Consider the following 12,126-nt stretch of genomic DNA (forward strand, 5'->3'; position numbering starts at 1 on the left):
TCTCTGATCAGAGCTCACTTGGTTGAGGCTGCCAACCACTGTCACAATTGTGACCCTTTCTGAGGTGTGGACACTAAGAATTCCTTCCCAGGTAGTGCACCAACTAGCAGGGTGTCTGCTTGTTTACTTGTAGATGTATAAGGGAGTGGAGCAAAACCCTGACACCCCCTGCCCTCTCTGCTGTGCAGTCAGTGCACTCGGTATGTGCTAGCAGCAGAATGCTCATCTCCTCCTACGCTGCGAGGGCAAACAAACGAGACCCATCCCCTAACTCTAAGCAGCCAGGCTAGAGGGCGTTCTCTCAATTTTTTTTTCTGGTGGCCTCAGAGTGCCGCCACCACCTCTTGCTTTTAGCCTCTCTAACAATTTTTTCCCTAAAATTCCTAATTCACTTTAGGAAACACATAAATATGCACAGACATGTCCAAATCATTGTGATTTATTTAGATTTTTGCGGACTCGATAATAAAAATGTGCAGTTGCCTCTATTTACTGCTCCTAAACAGACACACAAATAAGGTGCTTTGCATGGCGTTTTAAAAAAAAAAAAAAAAGAGTTGCTAGCTAGTAAATCTGCTACTGTGAAAAGTGAGTAACAAATATACAAGTATCACTTTTCCTAGATTTACGCAGCCCTGGCAAGCTGGGGGACAAATTAAGCCCTGGATGGGGAGGTGGGTAGGGAGATGGATGCTGGAGGAGGCAGCAGGGGCCAGGGATGACATGTGGGGGAGGTGACTGAGCCTGGGGCCAGAGCCCCAAACCCTTGTGGCTGGGGGATGGAGCCTGTTGTCACATGGCCAGAGCCTGCACACCCCGCCCACCTGCTCCCAAAGGTGGGGATTCGGGAGCTCTCCTGTGGTGTTTGTAGCTCCAGAAGGGGGCAGGGACCAGGCTCTGCTGGCAGACCTGGGGGAGGGCTGCTGCTTCAAACCCGCTCTAATCACCACCCAGGAGACTGTAGCTGCAAGATTAGCCCCTGGTGGCTGCGATGGCTGCATGTGAGAAACTGCCAGTGCCACTCAGAGCTACCAGGGGTGAGTTAAAATGGGAGATGAATAGGAGCCTTGTCTGTCAGAGAAACTGACTCATTGCTTCTCACGGGTGGAAAATGCTGCAAGCAGGAACCAAGAGCTGGGTCTGGATCCCGGGAGCCACACGATGTTGCAGCAGGAGAGGTAGGTTGGGTTAAAGCCACATGTCAGGAGGTGGATGAAACTCGCTCCCTTTTGATACTTAAAGGGTTTGGGGGCATTCCAGGCTTGGGTGAGGGCCCTGAGCATCCCAGCCCCACCCCCACTAGGGAGAGTGTCAAACACTCGTTTAGCAACTCCCACTGGGGAATGGGCAGGGCTCTCCCCTCCCAGGCCTTGGCACCAAGGACAGGGCTCCTGACGGGGAGGAAATAGCACTGGTTGAGTGGCTGCTATCCTAACTATACTAGGGTGGGGCCAATGTGGGGAGACTCCTTATGAGCAACTCTTTCCCAAGCCTATAAAGAGAGCAGAGCACAGAGCTGCTTCCCAGGCTGCAAAACCTGCTCACTAGGGCCTGATGCAAAGATAAGAAAAGTGACTAAACATGAGCATCTCTAGAGCGCTCCTGGAGGCTGGGCTAGGGACAGCTATAGCAGGAAAGGCCCAAACACACAAGCTCTTTGGAGCAGAGGCCATCTTTTTGTTGTGCTGGGCTCTTTACATATGCCGTAGAGCCCAATCCCTGTTTGGGGATAGGTACTACTGCCTCACTGTCACCAGGTTAAATGAAAGTAAAGGAGGTGGGAGGAGAGGAGTTTGCACTGCAGCTTTGAGGGAGAAATCTCCCCATTTGCTCAGTACAGCCTCCAACTTACTTGCATAAGAAGCGCTTCTCGCTAACACCTGTGAACTGTAAATATCAATTAAAAGGTTACCTGGAATGGGAGCTTTCAGTCCACAGGAGAGCAAAGTGTGTCAAACACAGCTAAACAGACATTGGTGTGGAGTGTTGCTATATCATCACTTCAGTGTGTTGCTCTGGAGGGGGTTGTATTTCAGTGCATCAAAGAATCATTCATCCAGTGGAAGCTGCAGAGGGAATTTTGGTCAGCAGAATGCAAATATGTGGTCTAGAACCTTACCCCAGGATGCTGGGTTCACACCCTGTTCATGCTACAAGCTGCAGGAGCATTAGTGCAGCAGCACTTGGCTAGATCTGAGTATTTCTAGGGCTTCTTGCTCGCTGAAATGCTAGAGGGCTATTGAAAGGGACAGGGTATGTGGATTTAAATCTCACCTGAAAGACACCACCTCCAGGAGCAGAGGGTGTCCTAATGTAGCACACGGCAATAGTACAGTGGAAGGGCTGCCTGCAGAATTCCTGCTGCTTCCCAGCTGTGTTTCTATCAGGCCTGTCCAGCCACCTGGATCATTCCCAAGTACTCTCCGGCCAGAGGCTGCTGAACTGAGGGGATCATGAGGCAAGGTGACCTAACAGAGCTGGGGCCCGCTGGTCAATGGTACTAATGCTACTGTGGCCATCTTGCACCCGTGAGACACTAGTACCTGGAGATTCCAGCTCACGGGATCTAGGACACCTTTCCATTTTACACAACGGTACGCTTTGTAACAGCAATACTGGAGTTGAGGCAGAACAGCAGCATTCCACCCATGTTGACAGCATTGTCCAGTCGAGAGGGCACTGGGCTGGCAGGTAGTCCCAGTTCTGCCTTTGACCAGCTGTGTGACCTGGGGTGAGTCACTGACCCAATGTATTGTCTCTGTATGTTGTAAGCTGTTTGGGACTGTCTTTAGCGTGAGCTTGTCCCTAAAAGTTAATATAGAAATAACCCACCCAGAAGATGCTGTTTCTAGAGGACCTACATAACTACAATGCTTTAAAATGTCAGAATCTTGGCAGAAATAGCGATGAACCAACAGTCTGTAAGAGCGTTTAATCACTAGGCAAGTGATGGCAAAATATGGCTTTTAATACGCCAGCATAAACAAGCACTGATAGGAATGACCACTAGAGCAGCATGTGTGGTTCAGTGGCACAATTCTCACAGTGCATGTGGGAGACTCCTAGGTTCAATTCCTGGCCAATGCAGAGCTGAGCGTTTTCAGGAGAGAAGGGTTATTGTGACGTGGGGGCTGTGGTGTGCCGGACACAGCACACAGCTTTGCATAGACTGCTTGTTTAGACAACACTGAACAGCTGACTACCCTCTAATTCCTGCTCTTTATTTTAAACAAAAGAAGTTGCCCTCCAAGCCAACGGTAAGTGTATATAATGATGTAAAAGCCCATTATTAAATAATGCCTGGCATCTCTCCAGCCTTTTGAATAAGGTCATATTTAAATAAATAAATAAATAAATAAATGGAGATATCCCATCTCCTAGAACTGGAAGGGACCTTGAAAGGTCATCGAGTCCAGCCCCCTGCCTTCACTAGCAGGACCAAGTACTGATTTTGCCCCTGATCCCCAAGTGGCCCCCTCAAGGATTGAACTCACAACCCTGGGTTTAGCAGGCCAATGCTCAAACCACTGAGCTATCCCTCCCCCCAACTTGCCATTTCAAAAGGCACTTGCAACTTCATGCAAAACTTAGATGGACTCCAAATCCTGCAGAGCAGACTTAGGAATATTTTCCCCCAGGTGTAACTTTCCAAAATGACCTAAGAAAAACCATGGATTTCATACCCATGTCTAATTAGCATAGCTCACAGTAACTTTTGTATTGAAGGCAAACATTAAGTATAGAAATATTCAATATGCTGGTCGTTTAATAGAATTGAACAGAAATGAAACCCATATAGATCAAGCCATCCTACTAGATGCAAAGATGACATGGTAAGTGTCTTCAGGAGAGCTAAAATTGCTGTAGTGTGTTCTTTAGGCAACAAGATACCTTTAGTTTGGGGAGCCACAATCTTCCAAGTGTCCCTGCTGCACAAGCAGGAGGCTCCAGGACATCTTCCTTTTGTTACTGTGTAACATGTAAAAAAAACAGGCATTAATGATCAGACAGCTTGATTATCCCCAGGTGGCATTTACAGGTACACATCAGGCCATGAGAGCTTAGAATAAATTTTAAAAATTTTCTTGCACAATAGTCAGATCTTAAAAATAAAATACTTTATTGATAGTATGAACGTTTAACATGTTTAATGCTGTCAGCTATAAAAATGATTAAAGACTTCCGCTTGGTACATTTGGCTTTACAAATTTACAAATGTTAATGAATACTAGTGTATGCATTTTGCACTTCATTATAACCCCCCATCAATGTCTGCTTATAACTCAGATGTGAATCACAAAAGAAAGTTTTAGTTGCTTCCACACACAGACTCTACATCAAATTTAAATACAAACCCTAAATTTCTTATTGGATTAGCTGAATCCATTTTAATAGTTGTGCTTAGTTGAAGATAGGCTACTAGCAAAAATACACATTTTCTCTTGCATTCCCCCTCCCCATATTACATTACAGAAGAAATACAGTATTCAGTGCATTTCCTAAGAAATAAACGTCACTATAGTATATATCTCTCTATAGAGTCGTCATAAAGAAATGGTACATCACTACTTAAGATTAGGGTAAAAGCAAGAAAACCAGTTAGAGCAGTTGTTAGAATGATACTCTAGCTAAAATCCATTCACCCATCAGTCTTCAGCTGTTACTCTTATCAGGAGAAAAATTTGCTGTGGTAAGATCACATTTTAAATGTGCTTTCCCAAGAGTTTTTGAATTGAATAGGAACTATGGTGCATACATCTATTTAGAAGTTTATAAAAACATATCTAACCGTCTCCATTGCATTATACCAAAGACTATCATATGGGTCATTTTTCAGCTTGGAAAAGAGACAACTAAGGGGGATGGGGGGCAGAGATGTGATAGAGGTCTATAAAATCATGACTGGTGTGCAGTCAAGTGGTGTTGACTCCTTCTCGTAATACAAGAATTAGGGGGTTACCAAATTAAATTATTAGGCAGCAGGTTTAAAACAAAGGAAGTATTTCCCCCCCCCCACACAGTCAGTCTGTGGAACTCTGTCAGAGGATGTTGTGAAGGCCACAACTATAACAGGGTTCAAAAAAGAACTAGGTAAATTCATGGAGGATAGGTCCATCAATGGTTATTAGCCAGGCTGCACAGGGATGGTGTCTCTAGCCTCTGTTTGCCAGAAGCTGGGAATGGGCAACAGGGGATGGATCACTTGGTGATTACCTGTTCTGTTCATTCCCTCCTGGGAGAAACCTGACATTGGCCACTGTCAGAAGACAGGATACTGGGCTAGATGGACCTTTGGTCTGACCCAGTATGGCTGTTATGTGTGTGTGGGGGTGGGGTGGGGTAGAAAAGGGTTGGTTAGGATACCATCTACTAATGCAGTTCAAGAATTCTGATGTACTATAAATTAAGACTCAGAGCTGGAAGAGACCTATTATATCATGTATAGGAGTGCATCCTCCCAACCACTGCAGGAATCTTTCCTAAAATAAAGTATCAAGTGCTTTGTTTAGTTGTGTGCTGAATAACTAAAACAGAGGAGCAAGCACCCAACTGTGGGAAACACTACTCCAGGCTCTCTGTTGCTGTAGACAGAATGGCTAAAAATGGCCTGACATCAAGCAGCAAAACAGATTTCTAAGTTTAGGATCAGTCTCGTAATCTGTGCCACTTGGCATTTGGGATACACACTCATTCAGGTTAGATTCCAGACTGTAACCCTGCTCTCTGTTCTATTTATCTTGTTACATTTAGTGTCCATTACTGTAGTGTCGTCACACACTAGACTCTGCTGTCCTATTTGAATGTGAGTAGCATAGGTTTGCAGCGAGGTCTGTAGACTTAGCATTTACTTCACAGCACAGGTAAAAGTTATTGAATCTGTTGCAAACTGAACTCCAAAGTCAGGCAGACTTCCCCCCCCCCTTTTTTTTTAAAAAAAAAAAAACAACCTGCTCTTATTTTATAATCTTAAGAGTGTATTTCCACCTTTTCTTTATGAATTATGGAGAACTTCAATAACAACCAGACTAAGATTAATATATGCATTGTGTGTGTAACATGTACATCGGTGCATCTATCTATACATATATGCATATTTATATATGAAAGTTAATAATTTGGTTCCACAGCTGCAGCCACTGAGGCTAGCAGGATCCTACAGCAAACTACTCAGTAAAATCTGTCAGTCTGACATACAGTATTGTTACAAAGTAAGCAACTTAACTTATTGCTTTTGATTATTAGTAAAGATCCCATCTTACTGTATAGAATGACTAGCAATTTCTCTTTTCAAGTAATAGCAAGATCCTTATCTCACAAGTTCTCTACACCCCCCCCCCCCCCACACACAACAGTAGATTGCTTGAAGAAGTTTAAAATCAAAGGTGAAGCACCAGGAATGAATCCTTAGCCATTTAACCTACAGCGAGACATCAATGTGGGAAATTAATGAACTGCAGGAAACTAGCACCCTGACTGTTTAATGCTGTCACTGTTTTTGGACAACTCCAGTGGAAAAGAAAAGGGATTGGGTTGCACAGAGCTAAACAGTAGGACCAAAAATCTACCCTAACATACTCATGTGCATCTCCTCTGATGTCAACAGGAACTACATCCTAACAGGACAGCAAAACTGGGGCCACATTGTGGTCACCTTTGAAAGATTTTCATTCTGTAGCATGTAGTTTACAAACTTGATTTAAGAACAATTGGAAAGGATTAAAAAACAGTGATTTAAACATTCATGATTCATAGAAGGGCTGTTATTTCTGCGGTTAGATGGTCCCTTTTTTGTTTTGTACAGAAAACCACATTCATATCACAGGCTTAGTTCAGGCACTTTTTATACAGTGTTCATCTGGAATAAAAATCTGCACAAGGGATTTCTGCATAAATTAAAATGAATGCTTCAGCCCCATTATAGTTTGCGAGTCAGCTCCCAGCACATTTTCTTCCCTCCTTGTTTCATTTGACTGCTGACAGGAGACACCTTTAGAGGCTAACTTACAGCTCTATAGTTAAGGTTTATACATCAACATAAAATTTCCTACCTATTTTTAAAAAAAGTACACTAAAGGAATTATACAGACCCATTCTGCTACTACCCAAATAAATAACGTGGAGTGGATAAAACAGTGTCTCTTAGCTCTAGGACGCTAAGCCATGGAATGCTACAGTCACGTTTTCTAAAGATTAGCTATTCGTTGGCAACAGTATCTCAATGTCTTTACCGTTGGCTACTACGGCATTGTTAGAGCAGCTACTTGCCAAGTCCATGGTGGCACCAAGAGAGGATGCCTGGGAAGGGGTTTTGGTTAGTGGGGTAGGAGTCGCTGGGGACTGAGCCAGGCCAGGTTTCTTTGGAGGAATAGGTGGAGGGTTCCCTCTTTCTGCTCTAGGGATTGTTGGGGATTTAATTCCAGGAGACAATGGGCTCAGCGGGCTAGAAACTTTGCCCGGGCTGGACTCGGTTTTTGGACTCGCAGCGTTGGCCAGATTCCGATAGTCCGTGCCAAAGGGCGAACTATTCGGAGAGACTGGCTTTATAGGTCCCTGCTGACTGGTGAATCTGGAAAGAACCTGAGTGACTGTGTTGCGGGCTAACTGCTTGGCAGCGGAGTTGTCTGCAAGGGTAGGAGACAAATCCCTCGATGGTGGGCTCTGCAGGCCACTCGACTGATGATCCTGATCAGCTTGGGACTGGAATTTGTGTCTGGCAGCATGGAAACGTTGGTTGATCCCCACCTGATAGGACGACTGGTAACCAGGGCTATTTCCTGAAGCTCCTACCAAACGTTTAGTCAGAACTGGGGACGAGCATGGAGAAGATGTCAGAGATGAGGCAGCTGTGCTGCTGGGAGAGAGAGACGTCCCACCAGAAGGAAGCTGTGGGATCATATACACAGGAGATTCTGTTCTTACAGGGGAACTTCCATTCTCAACTGCACTTTCTGGGACTGGACCAACGGGCTTCTCTCTCAGCAGTGCCTGGTTCTCTGCTATGTCTGTCTGCACTAGGTCACTACTTGTTTGCATGTCTGTGTCACAGTGCCCATTTGCTTTAGCATAGGGATGGGTAGGTGTGGCAGGGCTGGGAAGGGCCATGTGTGCAGTTATGCCTGTATTGCCCAGATTGGTGTTCTCTGCCTGGGAACTTTCTGTCTGGCAAGACACAGACCTCACCAGTGGGCTCTCTGTTTCTATACCTCTGGACATCATTGAGGGGTTTTGTTGTGAGTGCTCAGCAGGGTTGGTGCCCTGGCAAGGAACCTCCAGTTCTTTCAGGGCTTTTTTCAGGCTCTCCACCTCTTCCTTGAGTGCCTTTGTCCGGTTCTCTTCTCGGTTCAGCTTAGCTCTCAGCTGTTCTCTTTCAATGTCGAACTCTGAGAGCTGCTTTTCCACCTGTGCCTCCATCTGCAAACCCCGCTTCTTCTTGGAGGCCAGCTCCTCCTCCAGCTTGCTCACTTTGCTCCTCTCTTTCTCCAGTTTCAGGCTCAGCTCCCCTGCCTTCTGTCCCTCTTCCACTACCTTGGCTGTGGCTTTCTTGCACTCCAGCACAAGCATGGAGGACAGTTGCTTGTGGCGTGCCCGCTCCTCCTCCAACTGGCTCGACAGCTTCTTCTGCTCTTTTTCAAATTTTTTCACTTGGGTCCTTTCGAATTCCAGCTGGAAAAGAAGACAGAAGGTTCTCAGAAGGAACTAAAAAGCCTCCCATGTGCAAATGAGGTAACTTTCAATACCCCAAACAACTAACGTGGTAGAGCTGCAGATCAGATTTCCTTATCTACTGGAGTTCACAATCCTATATTTTGCAGCAACAGAGGGCCTCACTAACACCAAACATAAAGAAGCATGGGTCCCTGTTCCACTTTAGGTGTCTGTGAGGTCACCAACTCTTGCATGGCTAACAGCTCAAATCAGTTCTTGGCATGTACATGTAACATTAGCATTACTGTACCACTTTATATAGTCACTGATGGGAAATTTTCAGTTGTTTACTTTTAGTGTAATATATACCAATGATCTAGCATACAGAAGTTTCCCTCTTACTGGTTCTGCCTCCCCACCCCCTATTAATCTGCTTTACAATGCCATTTAGAAATGTTTTATGGAGGTCTAAAGTCTAATGCTATAGATTTCTATTGTTCTTGTGTTCCAGATAAAGCAGTAACATGAATCTACATTACTGTGGCTCTCTGAACAAAAGTATACCAATTCTTCCCCCTACTAGTTTGGGAGTTCTGCACCAGTACTGCAAAGTATCAGAAAGCCACAGGGTGTGACTCAGATTGTTTTGCCTTTAAATTCAGCTTGCTTCCTGAGTTCTTTTCCGTTTTAAGGCTGAAACAAGCTTTCTTAGCCTGTGAACATTTTAATCCATTTCACACATGGAAAACTGGGTAGGACAAGCTGGTATTTTACATGTGGTTGACAAAAGCCAGGAACTGTAGCGAGTCTTATCCTTAATATTTATTTGATATTCAGGTACAATTAGACAAATGTTCTGCTACATCACCCAGACTTAGTGCATCTGTGGGTTCTGAGAACATTCAGCTTTCTGTGGGGAAGGCTAATTATTAACTCCCAAGGCGCACCTGCTGAGTCAGCCGCTCCCGCTCCTTCTCCAACATGTAGGTGACATCATCTCCTTCAGCAGTGTCTTGGGCATGCCGCTGCCTCTCTTCCTCAAGATCCAGTATCACCTTCCAAACAGAGACACTTTAGTCATCTTTTTATAGAAAAGCATTTACATCCATGCTCAGAAAGGTGTTGTGTAAGAATATAAATTAGAAACCCACTCTTCATGTGCCCTTATTTTAGCCTTCAATAGATAATTTGTATGTTTGTCTCCAGTTTGTAGCGGAGCTTTAAAAAGTTTGAAAAGAAGTATTTTCCTCACATAATTTATTACTGTTTAGCTGGTGCCTGGATAGGATTTACTGACAAAGTCATTAATACAAAAAACCAGCAGCATATACACAGCTTCATCAGTAGGTTTTTAGATATTGGTTCAAGGGAAATTTGCATTATGCTATGCATTTCTTTTACTCCTGGGGGAATTCTGCGCCACTGAGCATGCGCAGAATTTATATCTCCCACAGATTTCTTTGCTTCCCTGCAGAAAAATGATTTTCTGACAGGGAAACAAAGGGAAGCCACAAGAGCAGTCATGTAACCCTTCCCAGCAATATATTTTGGGTGTCCAGGGCAGCCGGCAGAGAGGTAAATCACTGGGGGGTGGGGGGCAGGACTGGGGAACACCTGGCTGGTGGCTCCCACCCTGCACCAGGCTCAGCTGCTAGTCCTGGCTTGGCTGGGGAGGACAGGACTTCCTCTTTTCCCTGCATGACAGCTGGGGTGGGGCCAGACCCACCGTGTTCTTCCTTGTTTCCTATGGGGGATTTTCTTGGTTTTCCTATAGTTTGCATGCAGAGGGGGTGGGACTCAGTTTCCCTAGGTGCTACGTGTTTAATGAGATGATGGGAGAGGGAGTTTGTTGTTACAGAGGACCAGCGAGGGAACTTGAGACCCCAGAGTTCTCCCCCAGCTGCAGAAAGCTCTGCAATCTCCACCTCGCCCAACCCCCATGCAGCCAGATACCCTCACACTCAACCCCCGCCCCCCCCAATGAGCCCCACTCCCCCTGCCCTGGGGTGTTTCTGGGGCAGGCCCAGTCCTTGTGCTGTGTCAGGGTTGGGTGCAGCCTCACCGCTGAGTCTGTGTCCTGCGGGGAAGGAGCTGCAAAGTGATCTCCCACCTCCCTGTAGCCAGTGGCCTGTGCTCCCCAATACCCTGCTGGAGTCTCCACATTAATTTTACAAATAAAGTTTGCAGAAGTTTTAAATAGTGTGTGCAGAATTTTTTGGCATAGAATGTCCTCAGGAGGGCCTCTGCTGTGTCCTGGGAGAGATTTGAAGCTGGCAGCACAAATATTCAAGTCTGATTTGACAAAACAAGTTTATTTTAAAATAACTCTAATTTGTTCTACCACTTGAAACAAAACTGCCCGCTATAAGGACCAGTCAAGAAGCACCTTCAAATTCTACCCTGAATTACAATAACTGAGATTCCATTAACTCAGCAGAAAAGTCAACACACAAACAACTTCCCAGTTGGATACTGAAACTCTGCAGTATGTCATGATCAAAATTCCAGTTCTCCCAAACACATTCACCAAGAACTGAGCATTTACTCAATCTTTCTGACAAAGTCAGTTTCTAGACATCTTGCACAAACATATCTGTGCACCTTATGGGGAAGGGCTAATTTGGTTTTAAAAAGTGTTCATAGCCAAATATATGGCTGAAAAAGTGAAGTAATGTTTCCTATTTAATCTTTCAATGACTTACATGTCAAATTACTTAGTAAGTGGAGCAAAGATTACTTCCAAATGTCTTCTCCACACACACTGCCTCAGATCTAAAATTCAAGCTGCTTTCTGCCTTTTACATCGATGTAGTAAATATTCTGCAATCAGAACTGCTTCAGACAGTGGTGGTATTAATGTAAAAGGCAGACTAGAATCTAGCTCGCTGTCTCATAGCTAATAAAGTAAGTTTTTACTCCTGTATGCTGTAAGTCTTATAGGCCAACATCATTAACTAGACACAATGGGCCCATTTTTTCTCTCTCTCTTACTTCCAAAGGGGTTACACCTATTTGCATGAGTGCTATGACCAAGGTTTACAGAATCAGGCCCCAGCAAGAAGTGACCTTGTTGAGACGGAGCCATTTTTGGATAATGGCTTTTAGTTCAGATCAGACAACAAAATTGGAATCTACTAAATTTTGTTGCTGCTTCCTTATTTTACTGTTTGCAGTGTCTACACTGGTAGCAAATATTGGCTTGACTTTGTTTGAAGAGGAACAAAAAACCAAACAAACCTGGTTGACACCCTTCCAAAAGCTGACCTCTGCAAACTAAGTACCCCGAAGGGCAAATAAATTAAAGAGTCGTGAGATTCCAGGTCAGTGGAAGTTCTTGTTTGTCTTCATACTTATGTGCAGCTTTCCACTGTAAGCCAGATAAGCACAGCTCTGGAGAGGTGGGGCCTCCAAAGACAGCATGGCCACAGCTTTTACTGAGTGTGCCTTTACTATGCATTCACGCCAATTTGGGAGATGGTT

The 12,126-nt window shown here is 44.8% G+C and overlaps 1 protein-coding gene across 3 annotated transcripts in view; it reads right to left on the bottom strand.

Annotated features, from left to right (window-relative positions):
- Positions 1-4,096: 4,096 nt before the first annotated feature.
- Positions 4,097-12,126, bottom strand: part of CTTNBP2NL (CTTNBP2 N-terminal like) — a 39,026-nt gene continuing 30,996 nt past the window's right edge. For all 3 annotated transcript variants that reach the window (XM_054027158.1, XM_054027159.1, XM_054027160.1), the window contains exons 4-5: positions 9,594-9,701; positions 4,097-8,664 (exon numbers count right to left, since the gene is read on the bottom strand). In XM_054027158.1, the coding sequence (XP_053883133.1) occupies positions 7,192-8,664; positions 9,594-9,701 (1,581 nt within the window). In that variant the 3' untranslated portion in view covers positions 4,097-7,191. The remainder of the gene's footprint in view (positions 8,665-9,593; positions 9,702-12,126) is intronic.

The sequence above is a fragment of the Malaclemys terrapin genome, chromosome 4 (genome assembly GCF_027887155.1).
Source record: "Malaclemys terrapin pileata isolate rMalTer1 chromosome 4, rMalTer1.hap1, whole genome shotgun sequence".
Classification (NCBI taxonomy): domain Eukaryota; kingdom Metazoa; phylum Chordata; order Testudines; family Emydidae; genus Malaclemys; species Malaclemys terrapin.